At 42.4% G+C, this 18,709-nt stretch overlaps 1 protein-coding gene across 1 annotated transcript; it reads left to right on the top strand.

The window, feature by feature from the left end:
• Positions 1-2,655: 2,655 nt before the first annotated feature.
• LOC127396396 (aldo-keto reductase family 1 member B1-like) lies at positions 2,656-12,060 on the top strand. The gene is made up of 10 exons (XM_051644031.1): positions 2,656-2,721; positions 5,174-5,341; positions 6,020-6,136; positions 6,779-6,856; positions 8,264-8,386; positions 9,108-9,214; positions 9,990-10,071; positions 10,528-10,611; positions 11,054-11,136; positions 11,931-12,060. The coding sequence occupies exons 1-10, from the start codon at positions 2,656-2,658 to the stop codon at positions 11,968-11,970; spliced, it is 948 nt and encodes a 315-aa protein (XP_051499991.1). The 3' UTR covers positions 11,971-12,060.
• The last annotated feature ends 6,649 nt before the right edge of the window (positions 12,061-18,709 follow it).

Raw genomic sequence — 18,709 nt, 5'->3', positions numbered from 1 at the left:
CCCTCTCTTTAGGGAGGTGGCTACATGTCACTGAGGAAGAGTGGACATGACAGCTGTACTGGAAAGCCAGCCTCTTGTTACTCTACATTAGTTTCAGCCATGAGCTGAAGTGAATTTTTTCCTGTCCTTGGCTGTAGAGCAGCTGTACAGGTAGCCCAGCAGTCACTGTGACTGGGACATCAGGTGGATGATCCAGTGAGCTCTGGCCATCATGTATCTTTCCTCTATATAATGCACTTTTCTCACAGCTAAGGAGAAAAACAACATAAATGCATCAAATCTCCATATAGTAGCATTGAGCAGTAGAACTGCCGGTTAAATCTTGCTTTTGTTGCAGAATTCAGGCAGAGCAGAACCAGTCTTTTTGACCTCAGAAATTAAATTGAAAGGGTTCTCCCTCAGCTTGTCCCAAACCTGCACACCTCTGCTAAAATCCTTGGAGGTGGGGATGAGGTGCCCGGTGGCCAAAGCCAGCTCTGGCTCCACCTTCTGGGCAGGAGGCCAACCTGTAGGACGGAGCAGTGACGAGGCTGGTGGCATTGAGTCCTGCAGGAAGGGTCAGGCTGCAAGGCAGGGAGAGCTGCTGCTGGCTGAGACATGCAGCTTGAGGATACAAGAGGAAAACTACCCAATGTGAAAAGGCACGGAATCCTACAGGAAACCTGGCTCTGGAGGACAAGAGGTTGTACCACTAAGGACCTGTTGTAGGGAGCAGCAGGGTGGATTGATGCCTTCAGGGGCTCTTTGAGTGTCTGCCTTGGGAGTGCTGAGTGTGCTCATGCTCAGTCTCTCTGGCTTTGTTGACTTTTATCTGGATTAGCTTCAAAACAAGTTTTTGCTGCCAGGCTGAGCATATTCTGCATGTGGGGTCTGCATGTGGTAAAAAGTGCCTGTTTAGGGTGACCCGGGTCGCTGGGCATTTGAGATGCTGCCTGTTGAAGCATGGTGCTACCCTGGGGCTGGTTCTGCCCATAACAGGCAAAGAAATGACAGGGAAGGAAAAAATTCATTAATGGCTGGATAAACAATAAATGCTTAGCACTCATATCTTTAAAATTAGTTCTTGCAAAATTTTGGGCAGGGCTCTGAAACCAGGTAGCATGCCAGCTCCCTCTGGCAGGACATAGGAGCCTCCAGGCTGGGGTCAAACCTACTGTGTGCAAAAACAAGAGGTTTTGCATTTTCCAGAATAGGCATCTATTCCTTTTGAGCCTTATAGAACTGTTTTGTTTGTTTGTTTGTTTGGGTTTTCTGGTGTTTTTATGTTGTTGTTTTTGTTTTTATTTATTTTATTAAAATGCGGAAGTTGTTTTTCAGTTGTGGATGGTAAAACATCTGATGTAGGACAGCATGCAAGCAGGAAAGGCCATAAAGTAGCAGTAACACAGAATCAAGGGACAAGACAACCCAAGCTGTCTGGCTTCTGAAAAGTGGGTAAGTATAGAACATGACAGTGGCTGCTCCAGGAAACACAGCAGTGCCAAGGTGTGCCATTAGTGATCATCAGCCTTGCAGACTTGATTTTGAAGAGTCACACAGGGCAAGCAAGATGGCTCTTGAAAAGACAAAGCTTTATTTATTTCTCAACTCCTCTCTCAAGTGGGGCAAACCCATCATTAAAAGGACAATGCTGTCCCCCTGTCCTGCAGCTTATGAGTATGAGCAACAGGCTGTAACAGGGGCAGTGGAGGGGAGTCCAGAGAAAGGCCACAAAAATGATCAGGGGGCTGGAGCACCTCTCCTACGAAGACAGGCTGCAAGAGCTGGGGTTGTTCAGCCTGGAGAAGAGAGGGCTTCAGGGAGAACTTATAGCAGCCTTCCAGTACCTGAAGGGGCTGCAGGAAAGCTGGGGAGGGGCTTTTTACAAGGGATTGTAGAGATAGGACGAGGGACAATGGTCTTAAACTAGAACAGGGTAGAATTAGACTGGCTATCAGGAAGAAGTTATTTACAAATGAGAGTTGTGAAGCACTGGAACAGGGTACCCAGAGATGTGGTGGAGGCCCCATCCTTGGAAACATTCAAGGCTTGACAAGGCTCTGAGCAATCTGATCTAGTCAAAAAGGTACCTGTGCACTACAGAGCAGGGTGGACTAGACGACCTTTAAAGGTCCCTTCCAACCCCACACATTCTATGATTCTGTATATATAATATGGGTGCTGGGTGCCCAGTGCTGTGGGGATGAAGCAGTATTGAGAATTTTTAAAATTATAATCCTTCCTGTGGACAGATCTGTGCTTCCACCTGAGACAGCTTTGTGGTTTCTTCTGGAGGTGTGTTCAGTTGCAGACAGGTGAGATGACAAATGTTTCCTGGGGTGTGTGCATATTCCTCAAATATAAATTTTCTTGTAAAAAAGCAGAGACCATGAGGTATACAAAAAGCTGCAACCTCAGTCAATGCAATATGTGTAACTGGCATGACAAGCTCACTCAACAAGTTCACATGAGGAGCCCACAATCAGTTTTTAAACACTCCAAAGGGTGAGACAAGGGCAAAATCCCTGCATTCTCTTGCTTATTATAGCCTTTCTACCCGTATTTTCCTGGTCTGCAGCTAGTCAGCAGGCAGGAGGGAGGGGCAAAGCCTATTTAAAAGGTTTTGCAAGGGGCTGTAGTTTCTCCTTTCCTGTGGCAGCTGGAAGGAGACCACGCATGGCCACCTACCTGGAGCTGCCCATCTGTGTGGAGATGCCCGTCCTGGGACTGGGGACTTGGCAGGTACCTAGTGGGGCTGGGGAACTCTCCTTGTCCCTGTGCCTCTGGTCACACAGGTGACACCAGGAGATTGCTGAGAACCATGGTAGACTTCTACAACAATCTCCTTTTCAGGTCAGGAAAATGCAGCAAATCCTCTGCAGATTTCCTTGCCTTTTGAAGTATTTCAGATATTGCATGCATTTACACTTGTCCTTCAGGAAATTTTTTAAGTGAGCAGGTAGAAGGGGATTTTCCTTAGCTATGGAAAAAACTGACATATTACAAAAGTAAAAACATTCTGCCCAGCTTATTTGTCTTTATTTGTGTTTTTATTTTTCTGCTTTTGGCATTGGGTAATAATATCCCAGCATGTCATGTAGGTGTCATCTTTTATGAGTGCATCTAGATACAGGAACTTAAGTGGCAATCAGTGGATTTTGAAATGGAAATTTACATGGACTGCTTAGAGACTTAAGATAACTTACTTGTGTGGCAGCAGATGAGATGCAGCACTTCGCAGGAAAATAGTTTGGGTGAGTCTTTACCTGCAGAGGTTATTGAATAGACTTTAGGTAAGAGAGAAGTAAAAGGATACACTGAATTGTACATGTAAAAGGAGCCTGGAAGCAAGCTGAACATTTTAAGAAAGTGAGCTTCTTAAGAAACTAAAAAAAAAATAGTAGCTTGTCCCCTGGATTTTAGACTGGAAACTAAACAGTTGAATCACAAGCTTCCAGCTTCTTGAAACAAGTGAAACACTGTCCAGTCAGCATAAAAATATCTTTAAATATTCTTGCCATGTCTTTTGGTCAGCTGCTGCTAGTTGTCACATAACTTATGCACAAATAGGGCTGAATTTGTTTAACCCTTTTAGTCGTGGTTGGTCTGATGACAAAAGACACTGAGGAGCCTGAAGTAACTAAGTTGGCTTTAAAAAGCCAAAGTGTGCCTGGTGTGGGGCCTCTTAGGGCACTGACGCTGCGACACAGGAGGTTGTGGAGTCTCCTCTGGAGACTTTCAAGACCTGTCTGGATGCCTTTCTGACTGATCTGCCACTGTTTTGGTCCTGCTCTGGCAGAGGGGTTGGACTTGATGATCTTTGGAGGTCCCTTCCAACCCCTAACCTTCTGTGATTCTCTGAAGGAAGCATTAGGACACCAACAGGAACAGGTTAGGACTGTAGAGAAGGAAAGTTTTGGATATGTGATCCCTGCCACCACAAAACTCTCTTGTGTTAATGCAATGAATACATGGCCCAAACCCACTGTGATTACTTAACCAAAGCTTCTTGATCTAAGGTTCCCACAGCAACTTCAGCTGTGACTCCCTGTGTTTTGATGTGGCAACGGGACCTCTCCTTTACTCAGTCACTCTGACTTGAAGTCCTGCTCAGCGAGCACTGTGTAAAATGAAGCAATGGATTGGTTTTTTTTTCTGAAAAACATCTCAAGTTACAGAGTTTTGTGTAATCACAGGGTATGGAGTCACCTTTGCTCTCCACTGAGCCTCCTCCACTCAAAAGCCCTCCTTCACTCCCCGCTGTGGTTTTTTTGTTCCCCAGAGAGCTCTGATTCCTGCAGGGCAGCTTTCCCATGCCACAGCAGCACCTGGAGATAAGGTACTTGGCAACGTTTGGTTGGTTTTGCCATTAGCCCGTGCTTTCCCATGCTGCCCAAGGAGCTGGAGTGTTCACCTGTAGGAAGGGGTGGGAAAGGCAATGGGGCCGCAAGAAGGAAAATCTGTAAAACTTTCAACTGGTTAGTTGGTTGTGCGTAGCCTTGTGGAAAAAAACACTGCAGTTTCTATGTTGTTGTTTGGGTTTTTTTTTTTTTTTTTTAACTTAGGTGAATGAAACAAGCACCCTTTGGTTGGAAGTATCTGGAGAAGTGAAATTATTCAAAAAAAAGATGATGGGTGGGGATATAATGAAGTTAAATTTAGGAGGTGGTCGCTGTTTTGAATCATGTTTCTTTTTGAAGTGCCATTTTCCACAGTCGGTATCCAGTCATCAAACAACTCTTCTGTGTCTCCAAGCCAAGAATCTGAAGGGATTTACGTTTCTATTAAATACCAGGTTGTGTGTTTTACCCAGGAGGTGGCACTGTCTGTAGCGTTTTGCTGTCCTTGTCAACAAGTGCTGGCTTGTTTGTGTGCAGGGCCAGGGAGCTTTCCAGAGGTGATTAACTTCCTTATGTCGCCAGTATTGTAACACTAAAATTGCTTTTAATTTCTGGGCAAATTAGAACTTATTTCAAAATAGCCTTGTGTCTGAAGGAGTTTTCCATCCTTAGAAAAAAAGGGCAGATCAGCTCAGGTGACTCATCAGTGACTCCCATGGCCATTTTATTCCAGAAACCTATGAAAGTGAGATCCAACACCTCATTATATGGGAGCTTAAAGTATCTGGATTTGAAGAACAGCAAACTTGTCTCAAACCAGGACAGCTCTACCAAACTTCTGACTTTTGTTTCAGTCTCTCCAAGGAAGAGCAAGAGATGCAGTAAAGTGTGCCATAGATGTTGGGTACCGCCACTTTGATTGTGCCTACCTGTACCAGAATGAGAGTGAGATCGGGGATGCACTACGAGAAAAGATGGAGGAGGGGGTTGTCAGGCGAGAAGACCTCTTTATTGTCAGTAAGGTATGTCCTTGGATAAGTTGTCTCATGTGAGACCAGCTCTTGGGAGAGGAGACAAGGTCCCCACCTGTAAAGTGCTGGGGAATGAAGCTGGTCTGGAAATTAACTCTCTGCCAGGGCGAAGCATTTTGAGGATGGAGGGAAGGAAGAGGCCAACTCTTGAAAAAAAAAACAGGCTTGATTTGAGAGGGATTTTTTTATAGTCCATATCCATTGTCAGCATGGAGACAGGAACTGAGGCCGTGCTCTCAGTTGCCTCTGAGATAGGAAGCAGGACTATTGTGTTCGTGGTCACTCCTGCTGCGCCGCTGGCCTCAGCCTGTTAACTCCTGTATGTTGTGTTTTGTTTTGTTTTTTCCCCCCAACAACAATTGTAGGAAAAATAAAGTAACTTCTATCTGCTGGAAGCTGGTGGGTCGATTTGCACCAGTTTTGCTTTTTTCCTTAGTTTTGTTTAATTGCTTTATGAATTGTTGGAATTTTAGAGTATCTCATAGTCATTTTACTTAACTGACAGTACGACAAAGAAAATTAAGTGCACACAAGTGGCACTTCCTCAAGACAAGAAGATGTGCCATATCATGATCTGCCCCATGTCTGTGCTGTGTGTTTCCCTGCCAGGGATGCTCTGTGGCCATGAGGTTAGGAGAGCAGCTCCCAGGCTTTGCTTTACCCCCACAGCTGTGGTCCACCTTCCACGAGAGATCCCTGGTGAAGGAGGCATGCCAGAAAACACTTGCTGCCCTCCAGCTGGATTATCTGGATCTCTATTTGATGCACTGGCCCATGGGATTCAAGGTATTGAGACTTTTAACTCCTGTTGGAGCTCTGCCACTTTTTCCTTTGGATCTGGACATGCCCTTAGTCCTCTCTAATTAGGAGTGTTACTAAACCTCATTAGGACATAATGACAAACCTCTGCATGGAGTGCCCTGGAGGAAAGGTGAGGTCATGGCTGCTTAAGTTAGGTCTTGTAGTACCTCATTTTACCCTGCACAGCTTTTCTGTGTTGTGGATCAGATTACTACCCAGATCACATTCCTCTTAAAGACTGGGATTTGACTGTCATTTGCTTACCCAGGATCTCACATCTGTGAATTCCTTAGTTCCTATTTTCTCTTCTCTACTTCCAGGTTAAATAAATCTTTGTTTCCCCATGGTATCACATCCTTGGCCATCCCACAATCTGACTGAGGCACATAAAAGCCTCTGCCCTTCCTCTGCCTGTAGGGCAGATTCTCAAGAAGCAGATTTTCTTGAAGATTACTCTATTCATACAGATGACTGGTTTTGGCCACCTTTTTCAAAACATAAGCACAAACATGAGCCAGGATATCCAGTGTGTCTCCACCTCAACTCACTTGTAGAATTTCCAAGGGATTTCTTTAACTACTTACGATTTCAGCTTGCCTTAAACCCTGTTTTCATTTGTGATGACAGGCAGGAGAGCAGCTCTTTCCTCTAGATGGAAATGGCATGGTCATTCCCAGCGATACAGATTTTCTGGATACGTGGGAGGTATGTTCATTGACAGGCCAAAAATTTCTTGCCAGTTTGAAATAATAGCCTGAAGACTTTCAGGGTTCCACTTGAAGAATTGTTTTGAGAGGCTTTCTGATGTGAACTAGCCACGATTGCTGATCTTTGTGCCCTTGGGCTCCTTTTTGTGTTACTTTGCCAAAACGGAGGTATTTTTATGCCAACTACAGTGGCTGGGTGGCCATGGCAAGAGGACACCTTTGACTGTGTGGGTACCCTGCAGTGGCTTGGGCTGACAGACACTGTCACTTCAGTCCCCACACCTCTCTCCGTGCATTCATTGGTGGCTTTAGCTGTAGCCACCCTCATCCCTAGTAGCACCCAAGCTGCCCAGACCACAGCAAAGCCAACAAGCCTGTGCCAGTGTACCCAGAGCATCGAGATTTCCCCCCATCTAGAAAGTACCAGAACTTGCCCGAAGTCCTTTGCTAGAGCTGTGTGTGCAAGGCAAACAGGCATGAGCACAGGCTGCATGGGAGACATGACTTGGGCACAAGTTCGAATTTCTGCTTGGCTGAAGGTTTGGGCTTCCCTTCCCCTCCACTCCCACCAGTGCTCAGCGTGCCCAGGTCACAAGAGGACAAGAGACTCACCAAGAATCAGAGTAATTCACTGATACTTTTTCCCTTCTGTCAGATGAAGAATAAGGCACATTTTTTTCTCATTTGAAGGAAAAATTGGGCATTTCAGGCTGCTGCTTATGATGGCAACTTTAAATAAAAAATATTTCTGCTTTGGAAGAGGTGAATCTTCTGCTCTAAAGGCTGATAGCAGCTTATTTCCTCCCATTTCCCTTCTGCTGGAGATGCCAATCTAATTAGGGCTGTCTAGCTATTGTTTGCTAGTGTGAAAGAAAATGGGTGGTGGTAGGGGAACACAGCACTGCTCACGCTGTTCTGCCAATGCTGAATGATGCATCCCAGGAAATTAAGTGGTGTTCATGATTGGGTATCCTGCTCTAGCTCTCCCAGAACAGGTCCTCCTTGAGCTGCACTGTTCCAAATGACAAACTTTTTATTATGGGATAAGTATTTTGTTAGCTGAGGAATTATCCTAAAAAAAACCCTCTTTTATTTATGAGCAGAAGGTCTACCTGGGGGATGGTATTTCAATATAGTAGTATTTTACAGAAATAATAGTAGTGTAGTAATTGTTATCTTGAATAATATTGTTATCTCTAAGTATGATGATGCATGATGTGAGAGTCCATGTAATTGACCAGAGTCCTACTGTTCAATGTGCTGATCTAATGCTGTATCAGAAGAGGATTCCAGCTATGAAGATTTTTATCACTTAAGTCTTTGCAGAGGCATTTTGCAGTATGAAAGAAAATAAAATTTAAAAAGTCTTAATTCAGTAGCAAGTCTGATTCCCAAGTGTTTTTAGGCTATGGAGGAGCTGGTGGATGTGGGAATGGTGAAGGCCATTGGAGTCTCCAACTTCAACCACAAACAGATAGATCGGCTCTTGAGCAAACCAGACTTAAGACACAAACCTGTTAATAATCAGGTAAGTTGTTCCCAAATTAATTGGTGCTGACATTGCATCTGCCTGGGGTGCTGCATTTGATGGAACATTTCTGGCAGTGGAATAGCTTTTATGCCAAGGCTATGCTTTTTAATGCCTGTGTGAGACTGGACCTGTCCTGGCTAAACCATAAAGTAAGGAACAGTGCAGGACAATCTGTGCCCTTCCTTGCATGGGAAGCTGCAGTCACACAAGCCCCTGGTGCTCCTGGGTTGAAAGTCCCACCTTCACCTTTCTTCTGGCTGCAGCACTGGGCTTGTGCAGGCTGAGCTGAGCTCTGCAGTGGAGAGCCTGTCAGGGCTTAGCCTTCTCCTTCCCAACAGCCTCAGTGTTTGCACCAGGAGCTAAGGCCAAAGAGTCTGTGAATTGATAAGACTAAAGCCAGGCTGTGCTTCTGGGCTGAACATGTAGGACGTGAGAGTTGGGTGCTTCAGCTGGGAGCCCATTCATACAGGGACTGTGAGAGGTCATGAAAAATGACAGCTAGAAAGAGAAATCACGTGTGCAGATTGAGCCTTGTTGGATGCAGGGCTGGGAAGAAGAGGAAGCAGTCTGAAATACCAGCTGACTCTCTTAAAAGCTCCATAGCTGTAAAAATAAAAACTTTTTCAAATTTAATGTGGGACTTGGTAGGTCACCATAGTGATGCTAAACTTTGAAATACCTTCTGCTTCTGAAAAAAACCTGATATTTTTGTTTGTAGATTGAGAGCCACCCTTATCTTCCTCAGGAAGAGCTGATTAAGTTTTGCCAATCCAAAGGGATCTCTGTCACTGCTTATTGTCCCCTTGGAGCACCCAACTGGCCATGGTAAGAATGCTTTGTGAGACCTCTTTCTTAGATATAGATTGGAGCCAATACAATAAACCAGCCTTAGGATGTGGATAGACTCTCACACTGTAAAACTGGTGTAATAATAAAAAAATACATTAAAATTACTAATTCATTTAAAATCACACACAGAGAGAAATCTCTCTCCCACTTGCTTTGATATTCAGTCCACTAATTCATACCCATGCTGTTACTGGAGTTTCGTATTTATGTGAAAAAAAGATCAATTGGTTGGTGAAAATAATGAAGATATTCTTAATTGAGCTTGGGTGAGCTCATTAAACATGTTAAGAGAGCTTCTGAACTGAAGAAAAAAACCACAACCAGCCAACAACAACAAAGCAGCACATGCTTATGAAAATAGCAACTTTGCAGTCCTGCTGAGACAACTGGATGGGGTTTTAAGATAGATGTAGTGAAGAAATCTTGCTTGTACTGCAGTCTTCATGGCTTTCTCTGACCTGGGACAGGGTGTTTACCAAAGCAGCTGTGCTTGTGAAGGACATAACAGCTGCCCATTCTTGAGATTAAATTTTCAGGATCTGGAGCAAAGAAATTCCCACGCTGGACTGAAATGTATTATAGTGACCTGTTAAAACAGAAACTACAGGCCACTTCTCATCTGCCAGCCAACCTGTGATAAAAGGAAAAGAATGAAGGCAGGCACTGGAGCAAGGAGAAGATGGTGAATTAAAGTGTGCAAGATGATACTTTCAACTTTCCAACTCCCTAAGTCTGCTTTTTATTTTCACAGGTCCAAGCCAGAGGATATTTCCCTTTTCGATGATCCCCAAATAAAGGAAATTGCACTCAAGTACAACAAAACCCCAGCTCAGGTTAATACTGGTCATAGAATTTTCCCTGGCAATTTGTATTTTTCCTACTTGTGCTTAAAGTAACTATTTACAGAGGTATGCAGAAAGCTCAGTTCCAGATGTGTCTCATATGCATTTAGAGAGAGTATTTTTAAAGCACTATGTTTTAATGATGACAGATTACCAATGGCTTTGGGCTTTAATTAGCACACTAGCCACTTCTACACACAGCATCCCTGGCCAGCCTGAACTCTTGTTCAATGCACTCCCCTGCTGGCATCTCAACTTCAGAGACAAATGATGATTCAATGAGTTCACATGATAATTAGGAAGGGTCTACTATAGAGCTTTTCCTATCTGAGCCATCTCTGATTATCAGTAGAGCTGTTTCATGTAGCCATGGAGGCTACATGTGTTTTCTGGCTTTCAGAAGTCAGGCAGAACTTTCCGGAGGTAACACCCAAACTGTTCCTGCAGGTGCTCATCCGGCTCCAGATTCAAAGAAATGTGAGTGTAATTCCCAAATCTGTCACTCCACACCGTATTGAGGAAAATTTCAAGGTGAGAGTGTGTCTTCCAAAATTTTAAGTGCTAATACTTAAACAGAAAAATCCACTTGGTCCATGGAAAAAAGTACCCTCTTCTTGCATAAAACTGAGAGAAAACCCTTTTGTCTGTCAGATACCCTGTAGGTAACTTCTTTATGAATGCAAGAGTGACTTTAAAAGTAAGGAGCTGAGTCTCTTTCACTAGAACACATCAAGTAAGAGATATTTACTTTTCCACTTCGTGATATAATTATGATACAATTAGGCCCTGCTAGCACTATAAACTTAGGACATTTTTTCACTGTGCACCCCAAATGTGCATCCATTGCACACCTCCTAGTTATTCAACAAACATGGCTTTTCTACTTCTGTTTTTGGTGTTCTTTCTGCAAATGAACTTAACACTTGTCCTTCTGAGAACTGAAGTAACCCAGGTGTTTGGGACCTTTATTCAGGTATTTGACTTTGAATTGTCCGAAGAGGAGATGGAAACCTGCCTCACTTTCAAGAAGCGGTATCGCATCTGTGCCTTAAGCGAGTGAGTATCTCCTCCTTCTCCATGTTTTAGCAAGATGGATTATCACTGGATATCCTCTTAACAGACAGTATTTGACAGCTCCACTTGAAAAGACACCAAAGCTTAGCCAATATGTGGTCACACCTTTATCTGCTGGAACCCAGCACCAGCATTTATTAGAGCGCTGCCCATGCCGCACAGGCTGGTAGCACCGTGATTCCTGCAGGTATGTTGTGTGTTAAGATACCTCAGAATGGCTCCATACCAAACTGCCGTCTGAAAAGCAAAATCAGCTGCAATGTCCAAAATAAACACATGGCAAGTTTTCTTTGGCTACTTCGTGTAAGAGACAGTCAGTATAAATAAACTCCATTTTAAGAATGAGAGTTGTAAGTTTTTTTGAAGTGAAAAGCTGTGCCTGTGTATTTATGCCAACATTATTAAGGAAGCATCTACATAGAATGGTTGGATATAGATGTACCAAGATTTGCAATTTATTCTGTTTTCCCAGGTTACCCACTTACCTAACTGCATTCTGTGGACTTAGGAGTTCACAAGAGAGCAGCTGAATGTTGCAAGGAAGTTTGGCGATTTCTGCTAAGCAAAAGATAAATTATGTTTTGGGATCAAGGCCACTATGTGAAGCTTACAGAACATTAATTTCCACTGCCCTGTGCAAACTAAGGAGAGTCGTGTTAGTGCTTGTCTTGTAGTTCAGTTTTAGTTCTGCAGAGCTTTTGTCTGGGGTAAAAAGCTTTTCTTCTTTGCCTTAAAACTATACACTTAAGGTGCTTAATCCTACTCTCTTTTTCTAGATGCAAAAATCACAAGGACTATCCTTTTCAGGAAGGCTAACATAGGCCCTATCTTCCAGATCCTCCAGGGATCAGGACCATATATCATTGTTTCAAGGAATTTAAATTACTTCACCTGTATTAAATCACAACATAAGCGGAATACAGCAAGATGGGAGAAGGTAGCTCTCAGGCATTCTGAAGAGTAATCTTTGAGCACACATACATTGCTTCCCTTATTATCAACCACTGTTCTATTAGTCATTTATCTGGATCTCTGCTCCTGTTGTAGCAAAAGTCTCAGTTGCAGCAAAATATATATTCTTATAATTTAGCAATAATACAGAAAATTAATAAACCTGACTTTTTGGGATTTGTGAAAAGCAGTCTTTGTCATAAATAAAAGTCCTGACAGATTTCAGAGAAACTGAGATTCTCCTAGTGGCTGTATTTTCTGACAAAAGGCCAAAACATATACTAACAACTAAAAGACAGTGTAAGACAATCCATTTATCATCAAGTAACTTGAGATAAGACAATTTCCTGCTTCAGCTTCTTAGTTCAGTGTAACAGACTGAAAGCTCTTCAGAGGACACTGATGAATTATGTTTCAGGAGCTGTTTTCTTAATGAGGTTTCCTCTTTATGAACTGCTAAAAACTAATAAACTAGTAGGAGATTTGTATGTTTGGTTTATCATATCTACAATAATATATAAATACACAGCCTTTTTCAGTAGAGTGGCTGCAGTTAAGGCTGTGAAACCCTCCTGGCAAATCCAAAGTCTGATAAAGGAGACAGAGGAATTATTTTGCTTGGCAGCTGTCTTATTTAACAAGCAGAAGAGTTGGGCAGCTTCATAGAAGCCAACAGTAGGTTTTTGCTCTCTTTACTGCTCCCTAGATACTGACTGCTTGTGTTGTGATTCAAAGAATGCCACTGGTAGTTGGCTTCTCCAGTAAAAAAAACAGTTGGTGCTACTGCAGCCCATGCATCTGCTGGAGTTTTAACAAGGTGTTGGCTAATGAAGACCTCATGTGACCCAAAACTCCTCTAATTGCTTTAGTCTCTTCCAGCCCACTAGAACAATGTGAATTAGCACTGCCTGCAGAGAGGAAGGACAATCAAGGTTCAGGGCTAGGACACACACTTTATGGATATCCTTTTCCAACTGATTTTCTTTGTAGTTGAGGTTTTTAAGTCTATAAAGGAAATGATGCCAGATCTTTGAGCTAGTTCAGACTTTTGCAAGATGTTTGAATAACAGGTACCTGAGAAATGCCAAAACAATGTCATCTCATTGGAAGAGTTGTAGAAAATCCAAAGAAAGAGGTTTAAAAAGTGCATCAGCAATTGACACCAAACAGTTAAGAGTGCAGTGCTACAGACAGCAAGGTCCCTGTAACAAGTACTCTTTATTTCTCCCCCTGAACGTGCCAAGTTGAAAAGATCAGTTACAGGATAGCATCATAACCACAGTTGAAAAATGAGCTGTGTGGAAGTACTCTGCTTCCAGACCTTCAGATTGTGGTCAGACTGTCAATGTGGAGCAGCAGGAGCAACACTTGCTTAGGACTGTGGCACACAGCCTATCTTGAAATAGTCTCTACTTCGTAGGAATTTTCTAACAACATTCCAATTTAATCACAGCTATCAGACTTGAAGTTATTTACAGGATGTTTATAGACCGTGGTAGGCAGGAAGTCAGACTAGATGATCACAGTAGTCATGTAATAGGAAAAAATTCAAAACAAGTTAGAAGCCAGAGAATGTGCATTTGTTTTAGAGACAATAGATTTTTTTCAACTGCAGAGACTTCAGTGAAGACAAATGGAGGAAAAATTTGGGTTTTGTCAGTTACTGGGAAATAAAAGTACCTTCTGTTAAGCAGCAGAGCTGCAGCCATATGACTCCATGTGTGCCTTTCTAGCAGACCATTGCTGCCTCCCAGCAATCACAGCATCTTCTGATGCCCTGAGCTGCTCAAGCAGCACAATTCACCTACCCCAACATGTATGCCACAGGGGCACTGCTCTTCCTGCATCTGCTAGTTGTAGAGAGGAAACTATAAAACATTATCTCCTTTGTGTTCAGTTGTGAGGATTTCAAAAACCTTCCAACCTCCTCTGTTTTTTGCAATTCCAGACTTTACATGGAACCTACTTGTTAAGAAAATAAAAACTGCTATGACAAGGGTAGAGAGTTGGGTGTGTTTTACTGCTATTGTAAATTCAGTTAGCTAAAGAAGAGCAAGATCACTGCAGCAGAAGAGAGAAAGGAACAGGCTACAACTGTCTTCCAAAGTTTTACTTGTTCTCTCAGTGCAGGGACCTGCAGTAGAGCTGTTGCCACACAGACAAGTGCTAGAAACTTCCCAGCCTTCAGATTCAACCAAGACCTGCATCAACATGCAAGTATGCACTGTTGGCCATTTAACCTGCTCCCTCTGTGGCTGCAACTAATTCAATTATATGCTACTATTTAGGTAGCCCCAAAGTACACGCAGTCACAGTCTATCTCCACATGCTCTTCAGTGGCCCATGGAGCATTTGTTAGTTGCTGTTCTCAAGACTGATCAATGTCTAACACACTGTGCAAGACATGCAAGAGGCAACAGGTCTAATGCTTCATATACCTGAAAATACCAAGGCCTCCTCTTAGGGACAGGAGAGAATGTCATGCTGCAAACAAAATGCTTCAGGAGAAGAACACGTCAGACACAGCGTAAACAGACTCAAGTCCCCATGACCACCTCCAAGAAATGCAGTAAGTTTCTCAAAGGACTAGCAGCTTCTTTCCTGTGTGCTTACTTTCTCAGCAGCATGATCATCAGCCTTCTGTTGGAATTACAGCAAGAGGCTTACGTTATGATAAAATAATTTTCAGTTTCCATCAGCTATGCAACAGTGCTCTTAGACCAAACCCACAGATACATCTTTCCTAGTCAGCAGTGAGATTATCTGTGCCACTGGACTGAACCCAGCAAACGGAAAAGGCCTTAGCTTAGCGTTTTGCCTTTGTATCACAACATGTTGTCCCATGACTTGAGCTTTTATTGTGTAGTTCATCCATTCTGGTATAGTCAGGCCTTCATTAAAAGTTCCAAAGGGACTGGGTGAAAAAAGAAATTGTTATGACCATACTTTAAAGGGAAAACAAGGTAACATTCGTAATGGACAACAGATACAATTCTGATCAGTGCTGCTCTGTTTTTCCATCTATTATAATTCCAAGCTCTCTCATACTGAGCTCCGTGCCACTCAAGAGCCAACAGAATGAGAAACAAAACCAGTAAGATACAGACTCCAGTCCATGAACTTTTTGTATTCAATCCTACACAAGAAGTTCTGATCCTCACCTTCCTTTATATACCAGATTTATAGAAGACTGACTAGGAGGATCAGTGGCCTAGGAATAACTTATACAGGTGGCCCTTACGTAGACTAAGACTTCCCTTGACCTGACACCAGTGCAGGAAGCTATGCCAGAAGTTTCAAATTTGAAGCAGCTCTGGAAAGCATGACTAGAAATAAATCAGCTGCTGTCTCCTCCACTGTGAAAACCAGGTGCATCAAATGAATCTAACAGCAAACAAGCCCCAAAAATATGAGGTAGCAATTCTTCACAGGATGTTTGAAAAATCATCACCTTGGAATGTAACAAATTCAGAAGGTAACGGAACAAGGAATTAATAGATGGCTGTTCAACACCAAAGACCTTAAAATGCTGTCAGAATATTTAAATGCAATACACAACTTCCTCATCTTCAACAACTTGCTTTGGACGCAGCTGGAGACAGGATGCTGCAGTACATACTTAGTCTGATTCAGTTCAGCTGTTCTTATGAGCAGTATCAGCTGGCCTGTCATCAGGCTTAGTTAAGTTCAGAAGAGAGTCTGTATATTCAGCTTGCTGTTCTGTTTCTTTTTTGCTTTAGAATCTGGAAAAAAAGATGTCTAAATATATTTGTACCAGCAGTCCTGTACCCTTTACTTTAACAAATTAAAATGCAAGAACAACATGGCCTATGGAAGAGTTGCCTCAGTGTAAATAAGCAAGGTCCTGCCAAAATAAGGCTGACTTCTACTTTTTAGGTGACCAGGGACAAGGCAGATGGAGGGCTAACAAATAGTTACTGACAGTTTATAGATTACAAACTAGGGAAGTATTAAGTGATTAAAGAGAGAAAATAATTTGTCCTGAGTCAACTGTTCTGTGTCACAACTAGGCAAAAGACTTCAGACTTTTAGTCACATTTTCAACATAGTGAATACAGATTCAAAATCCAAATACAGGATTTTCTTTTTGTGTTTTGAATAATGTAGTTTCTGGTGCCCCAGATTTCACAACTCTGCTCAAGTGTTATAGTATGCACTCATGCCAGTCTCATGAGCTCAGCAAGAAGAGATTTTGCCTCCCCTTCTCCAGTAAGAAGGAAAGACCAAGTCACAGAGCATCATCTAAAAAGAGATTCCAGGCAGGCTTGTATATTCATGCTCCAATATCAGAAGTCAAGCCATTTTCTCCCAAAGAAACATCAACTGCAACCTGAAACATACTGTCCCTGTAAGACTGTTGTATCACACCTCCAAACAGTAAGAAGCCAATTCCAGCTGCTTCTTGTGTTCTCCTCTGCTACCCAAAAAAAAACTTCTCAAAAAAGGTCTTTCCTTCTCCAATGAGATAAACGCCAATTTTCTCTACCTGTTTGTCCTGGATAAATTAGGTCACCATGATTCTTTACTACTATGGAAATGGATCTGTTCTGTCAGCCATTTTCTTTTAACATGAAAAAAGAGACCTGCTGATCTAGTATCATTTAAAGCAGTGAGAGCAGGTGGAATTGAAACCAATTTTGAGCGCAAGTACCAATTTTGCCAGTTCTAAGAACATGATTTTTCTGTCTACTGCTCTTAATCTTCTAATCTTTCCTGTAGGTTAGACTCCTCTTAGGCTGTGCTACAGTATCGCACTAGTCTAACAGCTACAGCAGAGTCCTGAGAAAGTCCAGTAAGAGGCCAACAAGGTGGAGCTGAACTACAAGTTCTTAACTCTAAAAAAACAAAACAAAACACAACTACTTTTCATGTGAAGAGCTACAAGATTATATTTGTCCTTAAAAACTTCTTTGATCAGAAACCCAGAGATCCGTCAAATCACAATACAAAAACAAATGCTGTGAACAGTTACAGCAGGAAGAGCTCAGTTAGCAGGAATGCTAGGCTCCGGATATCTAATTCTTTGATCTTTCCACTTTACCTTTTAGGAGATGAAAGGAGATCTTTGCTCTTCTAGGCAGACAGTGTGTGGCACAAGTAGCAGGGTACAACAGCTACTTACTTTACTGTAACAGTCCCCAGATCAGCCTAGATTAAACAAAGACTTGTTTGCAGTCTAGAAGACTGGCTTTTCCCCTATCTGAGCCTTATTTAACTATATCTGACCTTGAAGAAGCAATCCAAAACCATTACAGGTGGCAGGGTTTTCGATTACTCCCTTGCCACTCCTTTCTGACAACAGCCTGCTTTCTGTTCAGGTTCATGCATCTTTTTGTCCCTTCGGCTCAGGTGTCTCTTTTTCCTCTATTCCCACTCTCCTATTTCACCAAGCATCCAAGCCTTCTGCTGGTTAAGTGTTGCACAGTGTCCCAGAATGACCCCTTCCAAATTCTTTCCTACTAAGTCATCCAGCAAAATACAGAGACAGCCTGTTACAATACCACTCCACCCTGAGTGCTAGCTAGTCTTCCTTTTGCTGTGGAGTGGTCTGAAAGCCTTCTCCAGTAAAATTCCTACTCTGAGAATGGAAAATTTCAGGCACAAACTTTCATAAAGTTACAGTGAAATGAAAACAGAGGAAATGAACAGAACTCAATGTACAATTTTGGAAACCTTGACCCTCAATGTAACTTCTTGCCAAACCAAGCTCATCACAAAAATGTTATTTCCAAGCAAGTCAACACAGCCCCAAACAGTGTTCTGTCACAGTGCAGGCTAATCTAAGAACATTAGTTGTGCTGCTTTTTTTAGATACCTTTAGGCTTTTATTTATCACATTATAGATATACAAAAGCCACCTGCAGAACAGAAGCTTTTTGTATTTGCTTTTAAGCCTAGAATTTCAAGTCATTATAATCACGTTAGAAAAATCAGAGGAGAATATTGCTTAGAGTCAGACAATGATTCTTTCCTCCTCCTGTTGTAACTTAACTCAATTTTGTTTATTCAGCCTACTGTAAATTGCTCTGATTGCAAAACCTGATGCATGTAAAGTCTGGCCTCAGCAGTGAAGGTTTAAAAGCAGCATGTGAAGGTAACAGAATCTGTTTTCTCAATATAATGATTACTACGGATCAGAAAGAAAAACTAAGTTAGTATGACTCCTTAATACTTTATCAATAGCAAGAAACAAACCACCTACTTTGCAAATAGTTTGATAACAACTGCCTCCATGGTGCATTTTAAGATAGCTGAGCTCCATTTAGGGTATGCTGCTATGCAGCTATGGAATCAGACTCCTACCTTGTGTTTACCATTCAGGGGTGGTTATGCATTAACAGTCCTGGTGTCTCCCTTCTTTCATTTGTTCAGAAAGAACCCTCTTTCTGCCAGGCCTACACAACCTCCTTCAGGGGTCAGTTGGCACTTCAGATCAACTTGGAGCTTGGAAAAATATTAACATACAAGAAAATCACCCCAACACTAGCTACTGTTTTTCCAAGTGTCCAAATGCATTTCTGAATAGTCTCACACAGCTCACAGGCAACAACTTTAGAACCATTACCTGCAAATATTGTGGAAA

The sequence above is a fragment of the Apus apus genome, chromosome 1 (genome assembly GCF_020740795.1).
Source record: "Apus apus isolate bApuApu2 chromosome 1, bApuApu2.pri.cur, whole genome shotgun sequence".
Taxonomy (NCBI): Eukaryota; Metazoa; Chordata; class Aves; order Apodiformes; family Apodidae; genus Apus; species Apus apus.
The sequence above is the reverse complement of the archived record's forward strand: the minus strand, read 5'-3'. Positions and strand labels throughout refer to the sequence as shown.